The sequence below is a fragment of the Podarcis tiliguerta genome (assembly GCF_965153285.1).
Source record: "Podarcis tiliguerta genome assembly, chromosome: 4".
Lineage (NCBI taxonomy): Eukaryota > Metazoa > Chordata > Lepidosauria > Squamata > Lacertidae > Podarcis > Podarcis tiliguerta.
In genome coordinates, this window is record NC_139537.1 from 35,975,332 (window position 1) to 35,999,734 (window position 24,403).

Below are 24,403 nucleotides of genomic sequence, written 5' to 3' on the forward strand. Positions count from 1 at the left end.
TGGTAGTTGTTCGCCAATCGGGAGAGGTCCGAGGAGCAGTTCTGTTTTGATTGGCTGGCTGCCGCCGCCCCTCTCCTGATCCCGCCTCCCTATCTCTAGCTGAAACTCTCTGCCCGCAACAAGCTCTTGGTTGAGCACGAAAGTCGAGTGAGCAGGAGAGCTTTGGGAATGGCACGGGCCAGCGTAGCGACGCAAACTGCGTAAGAGTGCGAATGGCAGAAGCAGAAAGATTTTGTCGTTAAGGGAGATGTAAGGAGACGCCAAATGGGTGGTGGGTTAGTTTTGCCCGTTCGAAGTTAGCTGTTTCTACGGACTATATACCTAAAGATCGATGAGTTTTGTGGCACTTTGGAAGCCCACACATTTATTGTGGCATAAACTCTGCCGGATTGGAATTGCTCGTATCATCATTCAGTGCAAGGCAATGGTAGTTTGCTTTCATAAAGCTTTTGAAAAATGCAAACTGCTGATTATATCAGGGAATGACTGTTGCAGATTTTTTCTTATTGAGTCTGTTATTTGGATAAGTCTTTTCATTGTGTTGGATTCGCGTTTAATTATTTTGTTTTTCTGTTTAATAGGGGTTTTTTGTTACCTGATCTGCAGATTCAAAAGTTCAAGTATTTTACGGTTGTTTTAATTAATAAGGAATGGAGAAGAATTGAGCAAGCTTTTTTGAGTTCATCATGAACGGTGATCAAGCTGGGTGTTAAGTTTAAGCATAAAAGCGGAAACAAAAGGTGGGGGGGATGTTACGTGGTGAGTTTAAGTCTGCAGATTATCATATTCTGGTGACAGGAGGTAGGAGGTGTCACATCGATTTCCTTAGATTAGATTATGCTTGTTGCAAAATCTTTTCGAATTCCACCAAATGTCATCGGGGATGGAGAAGCATATTTAACTCTCCATATGGTGCAACATGAAATCAGAGTGGCTGAACAGTCTTTAACAGTCTTTTATTGTTAAATTTAGTGCCTGAACTGGAACTGAAATGAAGAATTCGAAAACACCAAGGAACCTGAACTAGAGCCAAAATAAATTTTTGTATATTTCTACTGCTTAATTTACTGGAGTATAGTTTTTAGCTGAGAAACAATCTGTTTCCCTAAATCCTTTATGTTTCATGTCAAAAAGGCAGAGCTCTTTTTGCATAATGTATCAAAGGGACAAACAACTCAGGCACCAGTAATAAGAAAACCGTAGTGTCTATAGAGTTTATCACAGTTGTTAAATTATTTCAAAATACCATTGATCTCTTTGAAGTGTTACTAGAAAGTCAATATGTAGAACAAGAATAGTGTACAATTTTACAATTATTATTTACATATATCAGTTGCCTTTAAACCTAGTCCTCTGGGTGATGTACAGCAAAAAATGAAAACACAAATCAAATAATGCAGTAAAATATCAAATCAGATAAAATGCAACATCAACACAAAATATGTAGGTACATAAAAAGGGCCCAAATAATCCCACAGGGTTAAAATAGCATGTGCAAATGCTGTCAGAGCAGAGAATAAAATCATACAATAAATGATAACAACCTAAGATAATATTTTTTATCTCCATGGCTTGTTAATCCTTCCCATTTGCTTTATTCTTTTTTCAGCTTTATAGATAAGCCCACAACAGTGAATACTGTTTTTTGTGGGGAGGTTTTCAAGCCCACATTTCCATGCTGGCCACAAAAGAGGACAAGCATGGAAAATGCAGGCTGGTAAAAACGAAATACAAAAGCAGGCCTTAAAAGCACAGATAGAACAATCCCTCAGTCCTCAGCCACCTACCACATTTCTATACTGGCCATGGAGGAAGGTGTTTCCCATCATCTACAGCTACCATAGAAACCAAAGATGGAGTGAGTCATCCCTCCTTCACCAGCCCACTCACTATTCCAATTGCCTATGGCGGTTGAGAAAGCTATTAAATACAAGACTGCTTTCTTCTCAAGTTATAACTTTTTGGTTATTACCCAGAAAAAGAAGTTGCCTCTTCCAGAGACTGCAGAACACCATCAACTCTTAAGTCGTTTGAAATGGTTTTATGTAAAATGTGAGTCTTTGACTGATGTAATTAATTGCCATTTGAAAACATGGTTTTTTGTCTTTTTCATTCATTGGTGATGTTGGCTGATCTGCAGGAACCCATCCTACATTAAGGCTGCAATCCTACACACCTTTACATGAAAGTCCAATGGAACTTTATGAAACCTGAGCAAGACATGCATAAGATTGCTTGGTTAGTCTATGTACTTTTTCATCCAGTGTTGATATTCCTCTCCCTTTCCCCTTCTGTACTTATAATTTACAATTAAGATAACTTAACTGGCACCCTCAATTATTAAAACATATAGAGTATAATACGCTTATTTCTCACTCAGTTATGCCTATAACCACAATAAAACATAAGGATGAACGAAACAAAAATGCCACCCTTCTCACCTGTTTCAGTTGCTCCAAACATAAAATAGTGACATAAAAATATAAAAAATATAAAAACAAAGTATATACTTTGAGAGCAATGCTATGAAGCGACAGATTTGCTCAATGAAGTCTTCTAATAAGTGTTTCTCAGCCCTTTCACAATTAAATCCTATACATATCTACTTGGAAGTAAGCCCTATTGAGTTCAATTTACTCCCAGATAAGAATGTATAGAACTGGGGTGTTAGCCCACTATTAATCTACATATTGAGCTTGCAATCTGGAAAAGGACTACTTGGTAAAAAATGAAGTCTCAGAGTTTGGACTGAGGCTTTTCATGACCTGAGTTATGCCTGTGCATTGAAAACTGAGAATCTCTTCAGCTATGGTGTTACCTGCACTGAAAATCATACTCCTTCAGAGGGAGAGAAATTTGCCTGCTTTAGCTTACTAGGCTATAAAAGCAAATATAGAAAATGGCTTGCCTGACACACAATGGGCTAGAATTGTGTCTTCAGGGGAGCATCTTCATTTATTCTGTTATATTTTCAGCAACACTTTTTACATTATTATTATTATTAAGCTAGGTTTTTTAGGATGTTTAATTCTGACTGATGGGATTATCAGTTTTTCCAATGTCTCCTCTGCCTCCTGTGATCTTACTCTGATTATTTATATATCAATATGCCTGAAGGAGTGTCTCCACCCCATCATTCAGCCCGGACACTGAGGTCCAGCACCGAGGGCCTTCTGGCAGTTCCCCCACTGCGAGAAGTGAGGTTACAGGGAACCGGGCAGAGGGCCTTCTTGGTAGTGGCACATGCCCTGTGGAACGCCCTCCCAGCAGATGTCAAGGAAATAAACAATTATCTTCCTTTTAAAAGACATCTGAAGGCAGCCCTGTTTAGAGGAAGTTTTTAATGTCTGATGTTTTAGCCTGTTTTTAATATTCTGTTGGGAGCTGCCCAGAGTGGCTGCGGAAACTCAGCCAGTTGAGCGGGGTATAAATAATAATTTATTATTATCACTATTATTATGTATAAGACTGGTATTATTTCAACATTTTGTACAGGCAGCAACCATTTTGCATCAGAATTCCATTCCTAGCCGCCGTTCTGTCTCTGCCTCCATTCCACCCCCATTCCGCCCTGTTGGCGGTCATGCGTCAGTTGGACGCAAACAAAATGGTTGCCATCTGTAGGCCAATTTGAAAGGCTGCAAACCCCAAAAGTGGTGTAAACATGATTCAAATAAAAAACCAAATCTCTCTTCACCAGGTAACCCTGTCTCTCTCCCCCTTCTAGCTTTCAGTGGATTTTTAAGGGCTAAGAAATATCAGAATTTCATTTTATTAAAATCAGTTGGCTCACTTACAAAACTGGTACTCTGCACATCATCATTCAAATCGAAACTAACATTTTCAACCCTAAAAGGACTCTGGAAAGCTCAAAACTTTTCTCAGAAGGGATGTAACCTAGTAGACTGCTGCTGCACTGCCTCCATTCACTTCAGGGGAATATGGTTTCCGTTTATTTAATCCTTCCTTTCTACATTGAGTTTGTCCTTCAGTTATTAAAAAACACTGAGACAGGCCGTAATATATTACTGTACCTATGTTGAAGAAGTTGAAGTTCCTATTCATTATTGCAGGTTTTTTAGAGGGTGGGTGGAAATCATAAAATAGTCTAAATGCCAAAGCTATAATGTCAACTCTGCTTATAATACCAGGTGATACATTGCATAGTTTGGCTGTCTGCTATATCGATCAAACTACTGGTAAATATAATTACAGATGATGTGGTGCATTGCATGTGCACCTATCCATAGAGGCTAAGCAAAACTGAAAACATTTTCATTGCTCAGGTTTGATCACCTTTTGGGGGAAATTGCTTGCCCAGCTTTGTTCACCATTCACTTGCAACAGAATTCAAGCACTTACGAGGATTCAAAGGAAAGTTTCAATAAGGGATACCTGAGGAAATAGATGCTGGGCCTCTGCAATATTTTCATTAAGAGGTGCGCCCTTAGGGCTGGTCTTGCCCAAATTTGAAGTGAATCCCCTATTGTTTCCTGTTTCATGCCACTCTATATTTTTCATTACCCTGACAATACTTCACATTATTATTATGCCATTATTTAGTATGTTTTCCCCCTCAAAGCTCAGTATAGCTTCGTGTCTGTGCTTATTTTCCTACATGTCAAAAAACCTGTAGATGAATGTGAGGCTGACCAGCTTTAGGTATCCCTTTTTCTTTGAAGCATGGCCAGCGGAACATGTTGCTTCAGCATGTTAAATAAAACTAGGCCTCCAGTTTCCTGCCAAAACACTATGGAAGTAAATCAAGACCAACCCAGTATTCTTTCTTTACACCTCATTACTATTTCCCTAAGTATTTTCTGGGATGAGCATTAACTTGAAAGAAGCCTGGTTTATAATGCTGTAAAATCTGAAATCACACACATTGGGACTTTTGGATACATAAAGAAATATTCAAATTAATTTGAATAAATGGAGAAGTTTTGCTATCATCCCTGCTTTCAGCGCTGCAAAACCCTCAGCTTATGCCTGAACTTCAGGCTGCAGTGGTTCCTGCTGGGCTGTGTGGGTGACGTGCACTGGAATGAGTTGTATGCATGTTCCACAACTAAAGAATGACATCGAGCTCCCTACATGGGGTGGTAAATAAAATCTCTGTTGTAGCACTAGAAAGCTAGAATGAAGAAACAAGCCAAGTCACATCAAGCAATTGGGTTGGAAACCAGGATGCAGTGTGACAGGAGAAAAACAACCCATAATCAAACATCACAAGCACAAATTTGAAGGGGAGGGGGAAGTTTAGAATAGTAGTTAAGGTCAGCAGATGCCAATGAACTGAGATAGGACCGAGATGGGAGGTCTTCCAAACTGAGAAAGTGGTCCACAAGGCATTTTTTTTTTTTTTGCCACTTCCAAAGGTGACTTTGAGGCAGGTGAAACCCATTTAGGGCTCTCAAATAAGAACAGGGGATGTTGTAAGCAAAGCAACTCCTTATGTATACATCCCTCCCGGAGTGATCAACTGTTTCCCGTTTATTATTAAGAGTATTAAGTTTGTGTATTTTTAAAAATAAACTGTAGGGGGTGGGGATTGTGTGAACTGGCTTTCCGTTGAATCGAATAGGCATAAATTCTCTTTTAAAGTCATGGAATTAATCTTGGATCACTGAAGCCAGTGTTTTTGAAGCTTTGAAGTTTTAATTATTTCCCCGAAACGGTGTCACTCCATGACAAATGTAAAGCTTCTCTAAAAAGGTTAATCCTTTTTTTCTAACTGCATCATAAAGGTAAAAAGAAAAGAAAAAAGGCAAAACAGTTGAAACATCAAAGCCCTAAGTCACATTAACTTACAGATGTAATAATAATACCAAAGTGGTAAGCAGCTTCCATAAGTGGATATTTATCTTTGGAGTCATAAGCTGATTGAGGTGTTTCCCAGATAATCCATTCCTATTTTAAGCACTGATTAGTGCAAATGTTAAGTTAATGCAAACCATGCTTCATCCTTAATTGATCTAGAAGGAAGCCAATCCTATCTAGTGGTTTATCACCACATTGTAAATTTCAAGTTAAACAACCAGTACTTAAAAGGAGCAATTTATCAGCACAGGATCTTCTGGAAATGTCCGGTTTTTCTTCTTCCTCTGTATAGTTCTGTTTTGCTAATTCCCCCATTACAAGCAATGAGAGACTGTGTCTGTTTTTGCTGCACTAAATAGCTTCTGTGATGCATGTAGACAAATGTTGTGCTCTCACAGTGGCTGCCACATCCACTGGGAAGGAGAAACGGGGAAAATAGATGGCAGATGGAGCTGAAGTGACAATTCCTCCTGGAGCTTCTTATATCCTGAACAGTGGATGGGAAATGTAAAAGTCAGTGCTGAAATTTAATAGGTTCCTTGTCACAAGTCCCATTTATGTTATGAAAAGTCTCAGACGCTGTGTCTTCGCCCACTTTGTATAATTTTCAGTACATTGGAAAGGTCAAAGCTCTTTGAAATCATTTCCAGGAGATTTTCATCGCTTTCCACTCCGCTGATGAACTCTTCTAAACTCAATTCCCCTAGAATAAAAAAAACCACACATAAGTGCTTAGGAATATACATAGGTAATTATAGATCATAAGAACTATTTCAAAATACCATACCTTTTAACCCCTAAGCTCTTCAATGGAGCAGTAACTCTCAAATTTAAGAAAAATATTATTAAACACCACTGGAACATTTTTAAGCTCTCATAGGACTTGGCAATGACAATGCATGAGTTGAAGGGTCTGCACCGCATAATGAATCTGGTCAAGACCGGCATATCACAGTTGTTTAAAAAAATGCTATCTTGTTGTCGGAGATGCTTATCAGTTCAAATCTAGGAACCAAAGTTTAGTCAAGCTAAGCTGTTTAATAGAATTCTCACTTGTCTTCCAAATCTCCTGGCTTCTTTTGGGGAATCTATGATGTTCTCCTTGATTTGGCTTACCTCCCCATCATAACATATTAAGCAGACTCGGGTCATCTTAATTCTGTTTTCGTTTTGACAATTTATATACCGCTTAATTAGAATGCATTTAAGCTGCTGTTCAGCAAATGATTTATAAAGAAATTACATCTAGTACCACCTTAACTCTCTTGGTTTAAGATAAACTCACTTAATAGCCTTGCTGCCCATAAACGGCTGGTTTTAAATTTCAGATATTTCTAATATTAGAATCTGGAGCTCCAAGAATAATGAAATGTCAATATCAAAATCCATTTGCACTGCATTGCCATGTAGTATTTTAAAATCCCCCTTAACACATGTTGTTTTTACTAAAGCCACTGCATCAGATATTCCTTTTGCTTTGTACAGTCCAGATGATTTGGTAGAGCATTTAATGCATTTCTGAATCCTGCGCTGCACATGCAGAGATAAGGTGGAATGGAAAGAACTAGTGTGATGTAGCAGGCAAAGTGCAGACCAGCGCCAGACTTGGCTTAGATCCAAAGCAGACCTGAAACATCTACACACACCATATATTTAAAGCAAATGGCTTTCCTTAAAGAATCATGGGTGTTGGGGATTGCAGCTCTGGAAAGGGTGAACTACAGTTCCCAGGCTTATTAGGAAGAAGCCATCTGCGTTAAATGTATGATGTGGAGAAAAACATGGCAGGTATTTGGAAATCTGGAACAGAAAAATAAGCAGAGAGGAAAAGAGGAAGCAGCCTGCCTTCAAATCCCTGCCTTCCTCAGAATGCTTTGGTTGAAAAAAATAATTGAAAGGCAAAAGGAAGACCCATGTAATCGTATGTTTCCATTAGTTTGGGCCTCAGCTATAAAGTTCCCCACACGGCCTTTTTAAAGTACCTCTAAAGTGAGGCTAGGTTGGCAGGAGCAGGGACCGATCAACGTGAGCTCACCCCGTTGCGGGGATTCGAACTGCTGACCTTATGATCGGCAAGTCCTAGGCTCTGTGGTTTAACCCTTGAAAGCACGTCAGAGTGCAAGTAGATAAATAGGTACCACTCTGGTGGGAAGGTAAACAAAGTTTCCGTGTGCTGCTCTGGTTCGCCAGAAGTGGCTTAGTCATGCTGGCCAAATGACTGTATGCCGGCTCCCTCGACCAATAAAGTGAGATGAGTGCTGCAATCCCAGAGTCGGCCACGACTAGACCTAATGGTTAGGGGTCCCTTTACCTTTTTAAAGTGAGGCTAAAATGGGGTTTCCATGTATTCCAGCCCATGTTCCTTGGAGGAAAGATGGGTTAGAAATGTGTAAAAAAAAAAAAAAGGACCCTGAATAGACCTGCAACACTGTTTCCCCCAAATCATGCCCATGCCTGACGTACGTAAAGTGTGGGGCAGTTAAAGACATTGTTGACATGGGCAGCACTAGGAAATCCCATATTTAGAACTGATGTGATGGGGCTCAACACCATTGGCCCTTTTAGCAAGTCCTGTTGGAGTCTCATTGCGGGTGTAGCTTGCATTCAAATGCTGCTTGCAAATGCACATGTTTTTCCCTGCTGACCAGCAAAGAAAAAATGTAAGTTTGAAGCCATGGTTTGAATCCATACCACACCTGCTGAGAGCAAATCCCTTTGAAGTGGTCAGCTGCTTTCATCATGACGCCAAGTGATTGACAGGTTGGCTGCCCAACCAACTGTCAAACTGGACCCACGCTTGAAAATTTGTATAATCTTACCATCGTTGTTAACATCTATCTTCTGGAATACCATGTTTGTGAATTCTTCTGGAGTCAATTCTTGGTTGCCGTTGATCGCTTGAATGGCCTGAAGGGATGGAAAAAATGCAAACATGTCAGCAGGTCATAATGCAAATAGAATTTATGGCTGCTGGTTCGCTCAGCATCTGAGACAGGGGTGGGTGGCAGGAGCAGGCATAATCTCCAGGAAATCTTCAGTAATGAGGATTGTAAATTAAATTAATATAACAGAACCTAAAGGATTATAGATCCAATTAGCATATCATTGAAGATCCTGTCGGGACACGTGATTATTCTTAAACCCAGCTACATTTTTATCCTGCCCTGAAGAATCTGTTCTTTCAGAATATTCCATGTCATTTAAAGTAAAGATTATTGTATATGTATGTACATGGTGTGGAAGCTTAAGCAATTTTTCTCATCATATACATACATACATACATACAGTGCTTTTTTCTAAAAAAAATGTTTAGGGGTACTCTCATTTTCCTACACATATTGAAATATTGCCCCTCAATGAGGCCAGACTTAGATTCACAAAATGTTTAGGGGTATGCGTCCCCCTGCGTCCCCCCAGAAAAAAGCACTGCATATGTAAACTCACACACACAAACTTAATCCTTAGCATCATAAAAATGTATAGGTCTTTTTCACATTGCACAGGAAAACAGGCTTTACACTACTAGCCATACTGACGATTATCTATCTTCGCTACTGTTGTGCTCATTAGTGTTAGAAACCGAGATATGAAAGCTAGGAGCTAAATGGCACCTTAAACCTAGGTTATGGGGGCAACAACAGAATATCTAGGCACACTTTTTTATAACAAGCATACAAAGCTGAACATGAGTGAACTGCAGCTAAAGTGTTATGTTCATTTTTCACATGGTCCTTGCCCTGCCCACCCCCTAATATTCTTAAGAGGGTCTCTTCTCCAGTCTTCAGAGAGTAGTGGGGAGGCAGAAAAAAGGCCCTCCTTTCCTTCCTCTCTGCAGTTTTATTCTGAAATCTTAGGTGCAGTACCGTGCCCAGAGCTCAGAAACTGCTCGCACTAATGAAATTCCCTGTTGCAAAATGCTCCTAGAACAATGGGAGTTTCAAACGCTGCTGTTGTCCAGCTCGTAGACTTCCCACAGACATGTGGCCAGCCACTGTGAGAACAGGATGCTGAACTAGATGAGTCATTGGCTTGATCCAGCGGCTCATTTTATGCTCTAATTTTGATGTACTTGTCAGAATTTATGGAAGGGAAAAGTTGTTATGTACTGAGTTGAATAGGATCCAAAATGCAGCAGTCTGATTGGTCCTAGGACAATAGGATCCAAAACGCAGCAGTCTGATTAGTCCTAGAACAATGCAGCAGTATGATTGGTCCACAGGAGCCACCCAATCCAGTTCTAGGTGGAAGTGAATCCACAACCTGATTGGCTTACAGGAGAATCCCGGGATTAGCCAATCACGTGCAGCCCATTGTGTAAATAATGTATATAAAGCAGATATTGTGGGGGAACTTCCATTCCTCCTCACCACTATGAGCTGAATAAAGAGCATGAAATCCACTCTCGACTCCGAGCATATTTCAAAAGTGGAAGGGAGCTCTTTTTTCAACTTAATGTACTTTCTTAGGACATTTTCACATTGCCCCAGTTCTGGCTGGGGCTGATGGGAGTTGTAGGCTCCAGGTTGGGGAAGGCTGATACAGAGCCATGCTAGGGAAGGGACATTGTGGGAAACTAAATCCAACCACATGGAGCTGCTGAGAGTGCCAGTTCAGAACCTTTGTTCAGAGCATAGCTGTCAACGTTTCCCCTTTTTTAAGGGAAATTCCCTTATTCCAAATAGGATTCCTCGCAAGAAAAGGGAAAAGTTGACAGCTATGATTCAGAAGCTCCTAGTGTGGGTATCAGCAGTGGGCCCCGACAGCTACACAAGGATGCCTGGTGCTGGCACCAGCCTTGTGTAATTCCCTCTCTTTCACCACACTGGGGACAGGGAGATCTCATTGCAGGCCCATGTTCCCCTTTCCCATTGATTTCTGGAACAAAAGAGAAGCGGTGAGTGACCGTCTAGCCAGATAATGACTGAAACAGGCAGTGAACTACAGCCAAAACATCAATAGGTTTAAATAATTGATTTCCCATAAAACGCTTCATGGCAAATATATGCTAACATGTACCATTCCCTTACCGTGAATATGCTTAAGAGTTCTCTTTTGTCAATAGTTCCATTCCCATCAGCGTCATAGAGTTTAAAATACCATTTCAATTTTTGGTCAATTTTTCCTCGTATAACCAGATTTATTGCAGCTATAAATTCCAAGAAGTCGATAAACCCATCCTAAAGAAGGAAAGAAATATAAGTTTGTAGCATGTATAGCCCTTAATTTATTCTGGCAATAATATTAATAAGGGGCTGATCTGCTGCAAAGAGAATACAAGCTTAACTGAAAGCATCTTACACTGAAATCCCCCCCAGGGCATTCAAAAAATGTGAATATATCAGTTCATACAAAAGCAATACAGAAAAGCTTTAACACATAAGGGCATGTCCTAACTGGTGACATTAAGATACTCTCTTTTCCTCTTCAGTGATTATTTCTTGTATAAACGATCAACCTTTTGTTCTTGGAGACTTCATAGGCAATTGGTTTTTCACACAAGAAATGCACTATCGTTACTCATTTGTTGTTGGGAGTCGGATATCTGGTAGTTCTACTGCAGGGATACCACATTTTCTAAACAATCACACTGCAATATTTTGTCTCCAAGAAAAAACATTTAATTTTGAGAAAAAAACAGTTGTTGCTATTGCCATCATCATGTCAAATGTAGTTGCTGATGGCTTTGTCGATGAACCATGCTATTTCCTGCATCTTCCCCATGCCTGCAATATTTTGTGACTTTTTTTTAAAAAAAAGAAAGTTATACGATGGCAATTTATTTGCATTGATTTTTTTTATTTGATAAAGGATGATTTCTCTCTGTGTACTACTGCTTCAGAGTGTCCATCGAGTCTGAAAAAGAAAAAACGATGAACCGCAGAAATGCCACTGGGTGGAATAGAGCTGTCCATTGCAAAAATGGCAGCCCTGTGTCAAGTCCCTTAGCCTGTGTCCTGATGTCCCCAGCCAGTGTTTCCTCACCTTGTTATGCAGAGGTTGGGAGTACACATATCTTAATGGGTGTGGCTGTGTATCACAAGGCCACATATCAAGCCTTCCCCCCATCCATGTGTTTGGTGCACATGAGAAAGGGATCTACAAGCTTTTATGTTTGGTGCACGTAGAGATCTCCTACATAGAGAGGGGATAATGGTTCAATGTGTGTACGTCATGCTTTCCAGAGAATCCAGACCCACAGATGGCAAGGGGGCATGGCCGTTGAATGCATTGGCAGTGAGGGCAAGATTACCCCACATAGCTTTATCACACACACACACTCTTTGAATGCACAGTGGGCAATATGAATGGAACACAGGAAGGTGCCTTATACCAAATCAGACCATTGGTCCATCTAGCTCAGGGTTGCCTAGCAGCTCTCCAGAGTTTCAGACAGAGAATCTCCTCGCCCTACCCTTCTTTAATATCAGCTGAGTCACATCCCAGTGCTTGAAACAGTTACATCATCATGCAAAAAGAAACAGCATTTTTAAGATGGCTGAAAGTGAGTAAATGCCAAAACATCTGTTTTGTGTGGACTGGGTATCTCACTCATGTCTTTGAGCAGCATGTTCCACAAAGAATAAATGGCAGATGGGGCCAGCAGGCTATACCATCTAGATCAGAATATGTCTCCAGATGTTGTTGAACTACAACTTCCACCCTGTGATATGCTGAACGAGATTTTACTAATGGGTGGAGGCAGACACAGGGATACCGTTTTCAGCCACCATCCCTTACCATTGGTCTGACAAAGTTTCAACAATATTTGGGGGATGGAGGCGGGGCAGGTTTCCTATTTCTGATCTATATAAACTCTTGAAATTCTGGGTTAAATCACTGCTCCAGTATATCAGTTTAAAATACATTGCTCCCTTTTCCATTCACTGAGCAATTGCCGCCTTTTTTTATTTTGCGAATTGCCGTACAATAAAAAACAACAGCAAACAGTTACAGATCTCTCACATGCCATTGTTGCAGTATATGATTGGAAAGAAGCGATAAGCATTAAAAACAGATAAGCAGTAAGTAAAGCAACACTGTAGTTTCCTATGGATTATTCCCGCCCTTTGGTGTCAGTGACAGTGTTCTTTGCTGTGGACTCTACCCTTGCCTTTGTTATGACCACCTGCAGACCTTTCTTAGACAGTACATCCACCTGGGGTGCTTGATTCAGCCCTGTTGATCACCACAGTTCCAATGCATTGCTGTTTCCTTCCACACATTCTCCTCAGCGGTCCACACAGCGGACAGGGTCCATTATAGGTGACACAGTCTAGATGGCATGGCATGTCTTGGAGTTTTTTAAGCAGAGGTTGGCTGGCCATCTGTCATGGATGATCTAGTTGAGATTCCTGCATTGCAGGGGGTTAGACTATAGATGACCCTTGTGGGTCCCTTTCAACTCTACGATTCTATGAAATTCATCCTTATTAATGACAGATTCATTTCTTTTCAAAATGTTTGATGGCAGCTGATTTTGTGTTCAAAAGCTATGCTGAATGAACTAAATGATTCAGAAGACCAGGAAGGATGTTTCCATTCAGCACAGATACCATATAGTTTTGCTTTAGGTTTCTCTCATTTCTGGAGGAACCTTCTTCACATGTTCACATGGAGTGGGTAGTGAAGCCACATCCACCAGCCTACTGCACCAGCCACCTTTGCCTCCCAGCCTCTGCTCTCTACACTTTTGGGAACTCCATTTGACCAAGGTTCCTCATAGCACAGAGGGCCTGCTTTTGTGTAAAATTTTCACACTTAACTCCCCTTTCCAAAATAAAACACGTGTGTTGGGGGAGCTCTGGAAAGTCATAGGGATGCCGCCTTGATGGGTTGACAGAACAAATGTCTAATTTCACTCGAACGAGACATAAAATAGGCACCCAAACTAGTAAGATGTTACACAACAAAACAGGATGCTGTTACTGATGGAATTTGGATGCATCAGCAGAAGCCTGAACTGAACACTGAATCTCTGCTGGAGGAGCACACTTTATTTATAGATGCAATCTCACTTAGACTCTCCGTTTGGAAAATAAGAAAGCTGAATTTATTAAAGGAAATACAAGTGTGATAAAGAGGATCCTAGTTCTATCTAAAGAGGATGCCTGTTGTTCTCGGCAGGAGACACAAACAAAGATATTTCCTCAATCCAAGGGGTGATGAAGGAGGGTGGAATAGGAAATGAGATCAGCACACCCTTCATTCCATTTGTGCCACATAAAATCATAGAATTGTAGAGCTGGAAGAGACCGTGAGGATCTAGCCCAACCCTCTGCAATACAGGAATTTTACCTAAAGCATCCATGACAGATCACCATCCAACTTTTGCTTAAAAAGGGGAGAGTTGACTACCTTCCAAAGGAATCCATTCCACTGTCTAACATTCCACTTCCTGATGTTTAGTCAGAATATCCTTCCTTTTAATTTGAACCCATCGGTTTGGGTCCTACCCCCTGGAGCAGGAGAAAACAAGCTAGCTTAATTTTCTGTGTCACAACCCTTTAGACTCAGAACCTGATTGATGTTTGTTCCAGTTCAGTGGTAAACAGTGGGTTTTCCCAGGGAAAGGATCAGGACAAAAACAAAACCCCACTTGGACCTATGCCTAGAAATTATTAACCTGGGCCTAGAAACCACAGGAAAAAAAGAAGTGTGATGACCCCCCCCTGAAAGTATCAGTCCAACACCTGAGAGAAGGCAGCAGCAGATTTAGGGCCGTGCAGGCAGCCCCCCCCCCACAGGGTGCCAAGCTGAGGGAGCACAAAATTATTATTATAAAACCTATTTTTATATGTGTATCTACTGAAATCCATGAAAAGCAACTGTACTAAAAGGAATTATTGTGAAAATAAGAAATTTTAGGGAGGGGCACCAAATTTTAATCTTGTTCAGCCTGCTGTGTTACCAAAGCCCATCCCTGGGGAAGGTTAACAGAGGTTAAAGGGACAGTCTAGGACGCCTGGAGGTTCATTTCTCTATATGCCTTCTCCCCATTCAGCCCCACCATCTTCAATACAAGCTGAGTTGCACCCCAGCGCTTGCAACAACTACATCATTATCCAACATCATGACAAAAACAAACAAAAAATTGCTGAAAATGAATAAATTCCCAAACAGAAAAGGGCAGGGGTTAGATGGGGAAGGAATTCATTTGTCACTGAGCACTAGTGCAGGATTGGACAATTCAAAGTATGGACAAAAACAAATAGCACTTCTTGATATGTAAAAAAGGAAGCCGCCTCTTGATGTAAAAAAACAAACACAAATGAATAATTTGGGTTCCACTATGGTTCCGCTCAATTCACTATAATGAAAAAGTCTCTTTGAGGGTTTATCCACAATAGAACATCTTTGAGGTTCTATTAAGTCTGTCCCTATAGATATAGGTAAACATGGGAAACGGTGCTGAACAATTTCTTGCGCCTTTCCTGGAGAATAATTACAGTTTTCTGCAAGGATCATTAAGCTGTATCATGTCAACCAAGTTTATTGATACATAGGGTGACTCCCAATGCTGTCCACCTACTTGTGCAATGGGATTTCTGCTCTCCTCTCTGCAGCAACCCCTCAACCTCAAAATTAGAGGCCCCCCAACCATCATTAGCAATTCTGCGGGTGTGAGAGGGCTTGGGGGGGGGGGAGACGAAGCCAAAACTGCATTGCACAAGTGGATCCTTGCCTATGCTATGCTGGATGTCACCCATCTTATATAGCCTTCCAAACCTTCCTGGTCCTCTTTCATTAGTCTGATAAACCTGGTTCTGGACAAAGGCATTGAAACAAATTAGTTCTCCAGAATCTCACAACTGCATATTCAAATTATAACTACATATTTTCAGTGCAGTAATCTGTAAAAATAAATAAATATTTAGTGCTTACAAGGCTATTAACATACCTGGCTAAATAGGAGGTTCAGCCAAATTCACGAAGGACATTACTGGGGATTTTTCAGTATTTATACAAGTGCACTATATAAGTCTGTCTTTTATATAATTACATTTAAGGAGAGGAGGGTGATCTCACTGGGCCAGAAAGCATGCAACAGTACACCCTTCGAAGTTGAAGATACATATGCACTAAGTGACCCAAAAAAGAGGAAAAAACTCAAGCCTTGAAAATAGACTATCAAACTATATTAGACTTGTATACTAACATGACATCCAATGGCGTGTGGTACAATGGCATCAAAGCATCCTATATAAACACCCAGATGTGCCAAAATGAAAAAAAAGATGCAGACAATCACAGAAACATTAGGAAAAGAAAATGGAGTCATTTGAAGTACAATAATTCCTAGTACGATGTATGCCTATCCAAGAGGACCTTATTCCTGTAACAAACAAACAAACAAGCAGCTCAGTCTTATACATTTTTTTCTCAATCTCGGAGCATGATTTGAAACTATGGTTGGGAGCCTGAGGCAAACTATGGTTATTGCAAACACAGAAAGGAGGAAGAGCAGAATGTGTGCAGGGCCTGAAGCACATTCTTGAGTGCCAGATCTTTATATCTGATTCAATGTTCTTTGTTCAGAGACTTTCTACAGCTGTGGTTTCATGAAGATAACAATCCCTTCTGTGCTCTGAGATCTCTTCTGGGGCTTCCATTCCAGGAACCTTCAGGCAAGAGGCTGTTCCTCCCCCAATCTGGCGCCTTCCAGATGTTTTTAGACTACAGCTCCCATCATCCCTAGCCTGATGGAGAATGACGAGGAGAGAGAAAGACATGATAATTTTGGGGCACAGGGCTTGTCCACACTTCTGCCTAAAAAGCACGGGGTCAAGCAGTCTGCCCCCGCTCCTTTCCAAGGGAAAACCCACTCTTTAGTGATACATTAAAAAAAAAGGCAATGGTTTTCCCCAGGAGGTAGGGGGAAGCAGCAGGAGAGAAGTGTGGATAAGCCCACAGCACTACAGAATTCTGACAGAAACTCCAAATTCTGCCTTTTGACCACAAGGTGGCAACAACATGTCCATATGCTCAGAAGGCTTTCATGCCATCTGAATGGAATCCTGATCTTCCATCAAGTATTGCCCATAGACTTCCAAGCTTATTGTTACATCCTTGAGGGCTAAAAACTCGAGGGATGGTCCAATCCATATACAGGGGGCTGGGAGATATGCATGGAGGAGGCGTCTATGTTGGAGAATTCTTCATGCAAGAGAAAGAAGGTATCAACTTTCCTTTACTAGCTTCCCAGGATGGCGAGATATTTGCACCTTGCGCCAGTAGGACTGCAGCATCATGTAATATGTACAATCTGGCAACTGGATGCAATATATCGTAGAATGTGTGTATAAAGGACAATCCCAGAAAGAGCTACCGCTTTCCCTGCCACATTCGGGTGCACATTCTGTGACCATCAGTGGGATTTTTGTAGAACGAAACCCCTGTAAAATGGCTGTAAAATTGGGTAGGAACAACTCCACTACTTACAGCCACAGTCCTTCAAAGCCCACTGTCCTTGTTCACAGCCTACAGAGACAGTTGTGCCCATAAAAAAACAAAATGGGACATGTGAGATTAGAACATTATGCAAGGGTTAGGTAACAGGCACTGGAAGCTGGAAGCTTAACAAGGTCGTTATCCTTTTATATTTAGAGTAGCGTTGATAATCCCCTGTTCAAACTGCAGTTCTTTCCCTTCTGATAGCCTAACCGAAACTGATACATAGCACAGGCGATCCCAGTGAGACTGCTTAGAAGACTGGGGTGTGATTTTTGTGGGGAAAGGGGTTCTTCCCATGGTCATAGCTGTCAATGTTTTCCTTTTTTAAAGGGAAATTCCCTTATTCTGAATAGGATTCCTCGCAAAAAAAAGGGAAAGGTTGACAGCTATGCTCATGGTCCTAATGTAAACAACCCACTCACAGCTGCTCTTAGCACGGCGGGGGGGGGGGGGCAATGGGGCAGGAAGGGCCAGAACAGGATCTCTTGCCTTCAGGTTTTATAAGACAAAAGTCCATACCCACCTGTAAAGGGAGAATTGCTTGGTCAGAGCTTAAGAATCTTGAGATGTTTTTCTTGAGATCGGGTGTGGGGAACCTTTGACTCTCCAACTGCTGAACTACAACTCCCAGAAAGCTTGGCCCAATGACTAGGGATGATGGAAGTTGTAGTTGTCAGGAGCTGCAGTCCGGAGCAGGTCAGCAACAAAACACTCGGTGTCAGTGAAGTTAACTCTTTATTCAAAGAACCGAAAACAGTGCAGGTCTAGTGCAGCAACTGTTCCCAGTAGGTCTTGCCCCAGTGAGGCAGTTGTGAGGACTGAAGGTCTTTGCCTTCCCACCACTCTCTTAAGATTCCTCCTCCCGGATGATCCCCCAGCAAGCTGAGGCTCCTTTGTCTTGTCTCTCTTTGCTCTGCTCTCTTCATACCTCTTCGGGTTCTGGGAGACCAGGAGGCGAGGGGAGCTGGTCACACCAGGAAGGGGAGACTCCTTGGATTCTTCAGCAACCTGTCTCAACTCTGTCTCCTGCCCCACCTCCTCTCCAGCCTCTGAATCAGGACTGCTCTCTGCTCCAGCTCATTCCTGCTCACTAAGCCCTGTTGCCTCTTCTGCTGCCGATACATCCTCCTCCCAGAGATCAGAGATCCAATATTTAGAACCTCAAAGCCAAAGTGAGAGCATTTGGGTCAAAATTAAGGGAGAGAAGAATAACAGTGACCTCATTGTGGGAGTTTACTATAGATCCCCAAGCCAAACAGAGGACATAGATGATGCCTTCCTGGAACAGATGGCCAAGCATGCAAAAGGAAGGGAGATAGTAGTAATGGGGGACTTCAATTACCCAGATATTTGTTGGATGTCAAACTCAGCCAAGAGCATAAGGTCAAACAGATTCCTCACTGGCCTTGCAGACAACTTCATTGTCCAGAAAGTGGGAGAAGCAACAAGAGGAACAGCCATTTTAGATCTGGTCCTAACCAATGTTGATGACCTGGTTAGTGGGGTAGAAGTGGAAGGATCATTAGGTGCGACTGATCATGCTCTTCTGAAGTTTACTATACAGCGGAAAGGAGCAGCCAAGCATACTAGGACTCAATTTCTTGACTTTAAGAAAGCCGACTTCATAAAACTTAGGGAAGTGCTGGGTGAGATCCCATGGACAGTAATACTAAAAGGAAAGGGAGTTCATGATGGCTGGGAGTTTGTTAAGAGGGAGATAGTAAAAGCACAACTTCAGGCAATACCAATGAGACGGAAACATGGAAGGTGCCTAAAGAAGCCAGGGTGGCTATCTAAAGAACTTTTAATTGAGTTAAGATTAAAAAAGGATGTGTACAAAAAATGGAAAAGGGGGGAAACCACCAAAGAGGAATTCAAACAAATAGCACGTGTAGACACAAAGTCAGAAAAGCTAAAGCACAGAATGAACTCAGGCTTGCTAGAGAGGTTAAAAGCAACAAAAAAGGCTTTTATGGGTATGTTCGTAGCAAAAGGAAGAACAAAGAAACAGTGGGGTCACTCAGAGGAGAAGATGGTGAAATGCAAACAGCGGACACAGAAAGGGCTGAACTCCTCAATGCCTTCTTTGCCTCAGTCTTCTCCGATAAAGAAAACAATGCCCGACCTGAAGAATTTGGAGCAAATGATTCAGCAGAGGAAACACAGCCCAGAATAACTAAGGAGATAGTACAAGAATACTTGGCTAGTTTAGATGTATTCAAGTCTCCAGGGCCAGATAAACTGCATACAAGAGTATTAAAAGAACTGGCAGATGTGATCTCAGAACCACTGGCAGTCATCTTTGAGAATTCCTGGAGAACAGGCGAAGTTCCGGCAGACTGGAGGAGGGCAAATGTTGTCCCTATTTTCAAAAAGGGGAAAAGAGAGGACCCAAATAATTACCGCCCAGTCAGTCTGACATCAATACCAGGGAAAATTCTGGAGCAGATCATTAAGCAAACAGTCTGTGAGCACCTAGAAAGGAATGCTGTGATCACCAATAGTCAGCATGGATTTCTGAAAAATAAGTCATGTCAAACTAACCTGATCTCGTTTTTTGACAGAATTACAAGCCTGGTAGATGAAGGGAACGCAGTGGATATTCTTGTAAAGAAGCTGGTAAAGTGCGGTCTTAACTATGCTACCACTCAGTGGATTTGTAACTGGCTGACTGACCGGACCCAAAGGGTGCTCATCAATGGTTCCTCTTCATCCTGGAGAAGAGTGACTAGTGGGGTGCCACAGGGTTCTGTCTTGGGCCCGGTCTTATTCAACATCTTTATCAACGACTTGGATGATGGACTCAAGGGCATCCTGATCAAATTTGCAGATGACACCAAACTGGGAGGGGTGGCTAACACCCCAGAGGACAGGATCACACTGCAAAATGACCTTGACAGATTAGAGAACTGGGCAAAAACAAACAAGATGAATTTTAACAGGGAGAAATGTAAAGTATTGCACTTGGGCAAAAAAAAAAATGAGAGGCACAAATACAAGATGGGGGACACCTGGCTTGAGAGCAGTACATGTGAAAAGGATCTAGGAGTCTTGGTTGACCACAAACTTGACATGAGCCAACAGGCAGCTAAAAAAGCCAATGCAATTCTGGGCTGCATCAATAGGAGTATAGCATCTAGATCAAGGGAAGTAATAGTGCCACTGTATTCTGCTCTGGTCAGACCTCACCTGGAGTACTGTGTCCATTTCTGGGCACCACAGTTCAAGAAGGACACTGACAAACTGGAATGTGTCCAGAGGAGGGCAACCAAAATGGTCAAAGGCCTGGAAACAATGCCTTATGAGGAACGGCTAAGGGAGCTGGGCATGTTTAGCCTGGAGAAGAGGAGGTTAAGGGGTGATATGATAGCTATGTTCATATATATAAAAGGATGTCACATAGAGGAGGGAGAAAGGTTGTTTTCTGCTGCTCCAGAGAAGCGGACACGGAGCAATGGATCCAAACTACAAGAAAGAAGATTCCACCTGAACATTAGGAAGAACTTCCTGACAGTAAGAGCTGTTCGACAGTGGAATTTGCTGCCAAGGAGTGTGGTGGAGTCTCCTTCTTTGGAGGTCTTTAAGCAGAGGCTTGACAACCATATGTCAGGAGTGCTCTGATGGTGTTTCCTGCTTGGCAGGGGGTTGGACTCGATGGCCCTTGTGGTCTCTTCCAACTCCAAGATTCTATGATTCTATGATTCTCCCAGTCTTCTCCCTCTGACCACTCATCGTCTTCCCACCACCAATCCCTTGGCTCTGAGCCTTCTTCCCCCGGAGGTTCCCTTGGGGGTTCCCCAGCTGGTGCCTCCCACCAGTCCTTTGCATCTGGCCAGTCCATGACAGCTCAGCAACATCTGGAGGGCCAAAGAGTCTTCATGCCTGTTTTAGATACAGCACTTATTTCATCCCTATATGCCCACATGGGCAAGTGATGGCTTAGCACTGCCCTCAAATCCTGTTCTTCTTGGTACCGTTTCCTCTTTATTCCTTTGGTTTCATGGTCCTCTGACTCATCAGGACTCTGATGTTGGCTCATGTGATCTCACATGATGTTATTGATGTCACGACACCACATGTGATAAAGTTACAGATGCTCGTAAAACCAAATCCACAGTCAAGATTAAATTGCAGGGTGGGCAAATGATGCTGAGGGTTCTGGGAGGAAAGGAGAAGGTTCAAACGAGCACTGCAAATAGGCAGCATCCAGGGAACAAAAAAGGTGTGAAAGAGCAGTGAAACAGTGTAAATGTTCAGCCAGTTTACTACTCTGATCAGCTACATATAATAGTAATAATTAAAAGTTTATTATTATTATTGCCCAAGCTGCACCATTAGATCCCAGGGTGGATGAGAACAATATAAAAATATAGATTAATATCTGTTAAAACAAGTCTCAAAATGTGCTAACATTGGAACCAGCATATATTAAGTGCAGCCCTAGAATAAAAAAATCATTAAATAGATTGCGTATTGTAGTAGAATTCTGGCCATCCCAGTTACCTTGGTTAAAAAACCCTCAGCTACTGTTTTTTTAAATGATCTCTATTGTCACAGCGTATATCATTTATCTACAGTGAAAGGATGAAAAGCTAAGTCACAGCTTCATGAAGCTTATAAACCTGTCAGTCTTCCAGACAGTCTGGGCATTCCTAACCAAAAGCTTAGACCACTAAGCCAACCCCTCTGCCTTTTAAAACACTTCTTAAGAAGCATCAGCAAGATAGTGGGAAGAGGTTAATATCAGGTCTGGCCAAGGGCTGGATTCTGACAGCTTAGAAAAAGTAATCCCACCTTTCATTACCAAAATTATTTGAAAAACGAGATTATCGGAATGAATGTAAAAATTCCACAGGGTTGCAATTCCTAGATATGGCAAGACTCTGGCCATCTAGCTTTGTTGCCAAATTACAAAACCGTATTGTTGTTGTTATTTTTAATTGCAAACAATGCTGGACAAATGTGCTGTGACAGATGTGCCATTTAATGCCAATGTTTCTGATAGCATTTACATGTGCTGAAGATTGTACACTTGAGCCCCCAACAAACATATTATATACCAAAGGATGAGAACAAAAGGGAAATTGAACATATGTGAAACTGAAGTCTCTCTGTTTCCACTATACACACAAAGATATATCTAGATGAAAAGCCTTCTTTTCTTCCTAATACTGCTGGAAAATGAGCTCCAGAAATGCTGGCCTGGCTCACAAAGAGCCAGACTAAAGGCATAGTCTAGCCAGCTGAGATGTCTCATCAGAGCTGGGTTGCAAGAACCTCAGTTTGCCTGGAACATGCTTTTCTGTAGACCTTCAGTAGTTGTGAACTGGGGTTATGATGCAATAGCTGGCATGAAATGAAATTGTTTTACTGCTTTTATTTTGATTGTGAACTTCAATGTTTTGTTTTACACAGCTTTTTTTAATGATAATTTGAATTCTGTTTTGGGAAGATATTTAGATTTGGAAAGGTGGCTTAGAAGAAGGGCCTTAAATAACTACATACATACATACATACATACATGTATACATACATACATCAGACAGAGGTGAGGTACTCCTTGACCTCACTGATGTTAGCAGAGAGCAACCTGCATTGGGCAGGTAGTGAAATGTCTTTTAGCAGTGTCTGTGGTAGCTTCAAATATCGTGGAGAAATGGTAGTTTGAAGTGTTAACACAGACGGTAAACAATGGATGATAAATTGGACATAGGGAAGATCAAGTGCCCATATGTCGTCACCTGTTTAGGAGACAAATTAACTATGAGTGGGATCTTTTCCTCTAACAGGGCCTTAGCTAGGACACTGGTGTCAAGAGATGGGACAGACTGAATTAGAACTAGATGAGCAATTGTTCTCAAGATACTATGTGTATCTTGCCACCTATCAGCAGGTTCACCATTATTCCACCCATTAAATTGTGTGGAAATGAAGAATAAATCCACAGAACATATAAGTCCTTTGTCTTCAGTCTGTCTCTCTGTCTTCAATAGCCTATGAATCCATAGAGACGTAGGCTATACACTTACCATACAATTAAAGCATATTATTTCTCCCCAAAGAATATTGAGAACTGTAGCTCACCATTCCCAGAGCAACTGTTGCTGTTCCCATGATTCTTTTATTTTTTTTTGGGGGGGGGGGAGATGTCTTTTAAATATATGGTGAATATGTAGCTATAGTTTCAAGATCCAAAGATACAAGGAGATGAGCATCCATCCCTAGACGTGTAGGGTTAGTGTGGTGTAGTGGTTAAGAGCGGTAGTCACGTAAACTGGGTAACCGGGTTCGCGTCTCCGCTCCTCCACATGCAGCTGCTGGGTGACCTTGGGCCAGTTACACTTCTCTCAGCCCCACTCACCTCACAGAGTGTTTGTTGCGGGGGAGGAAGGGAAAGGAGAATGTTAGCCGCTTTGAGACTCCTTAAAGGGAGTGAAAGGCGGGATATCAAATCCAAACTCTTCTCTTCTTCTTCTTCTTCTTCTTCTTCTTCTTCTTCGTAGTCATCTGTGCACAGATTGAAGGCCTGCATGGTGGTTTGCTATAAAAAGCTCACAGACCCACTGCAGACCTGTGCCTGTGCAGATCTCCAGTTTATTATCATCATCATGTTGGAGTGAGGAGAAAAGAAGAAGAATATCAGAAGGTGGGTGCAAAGGAGAAGATAGATCAGAATGTGACTGGGAAGAGGTAGAAAAGGATCAGTGGTGGTATCTGGGGGAAGGAAGCATGTTGTGTTCAGTAGCCTTCATCCACCTGGTGCCCTCCAGCTGCTTGGGACTACAACTCCCATCAGCCTCAGCTGTAGCACAGGGGTGGCCAACATATTTGGCCCTCAAACATTTTATTGAGCCCTCTCCAGGTCCCCCTAGATTTTGTAATTTTAGATTTTATGTGGATTTTAGAAAAAAGCAAAACAACAACAACAATTTTTCTTCTTGCTCTTCTTCCTTATTGACACTAGCTGTTTCAGGGAGAAGGTTGGTATCCAACCCTGCCTGGATACCCACCCCAATCTTGTAAAATTGTTCCCTGCTGCGTCCTGTCCTTGGTGCCTCCTTGGCTTCCTGGCTCTCTTTCAGGAGAGATTTCATCTTTCTGTCAGCCTACAGAGCCAGCTAATGCTTCAGCA

The 24,403-nt window shown here is 41.8% G+C and overlaps 1 protein-coding gene and 2 long non-coding RNA genes across 5 annotated transcripts in view; 1 reads left to right on the forward strand and 2 right to left on the reverse strand.

Annotated features, from left to right (window-relative positions):
* The first annotated feature begins 102 nt into the window (after window positions 1-102).
* Window positions 103-3,184, forward strand: LOC310676541. The gene is made up of 3 exons (XR_014510601.1): window positions 103-200; window positions 582-740; window positions 2,141-3,184. It is a non-coding gene; the product is annotated as an uncharacterized lncRNA (long non-coding RNA).
* A 575-nt stretch (window positions 3,185-3,759) lies between these two features.
* Window positions 3,760-24,403, reverse strand: part of GUCA1C (guanylate cyclase activator 1C) — a gene marked incomplete at its 5' end in the record, with an annotated part of 49,009 nt that continues 28,365 nt past the window's right edge. For 2 of the 3 annotated variants that reach the window (XM_083438502.1, XM_083438503.1), the window contains 3 exons: window positions 3,760-6,523; window positions 8,640-8,727; window positions 10,848-10,997. In XM_083438502.1, coding sequence (XP_083294628.1) covers window positions 6,393-6,523; window positions 8,640-8,727; window positions 10,848-10,997 — 369 coding nt within the window. In that variant the 3' untranslated portion in view covers window positions 3,760-6,392. Of the gene's footprint in view, window positions 6,524-8,452; window positions 8,728-10,847; window positions 10,998-24,403 lie in introns of those variants that run through there. The other variant, XM_083438504.1, reaches the window with a different exon arrangement.
* On the reverse strand, window positions 16,180-18,400 carry LOC310676551. Its single transcript, XR_014510610.1, has 2 exons — window positions 18,200-18,400; window positions 16,180-16,517 (listed from the first exon to the last, which is right to left on the reverse strand). It is a non-coding gene; the product is annotated as an uncharacterized lncRNA (long non-coding RNA).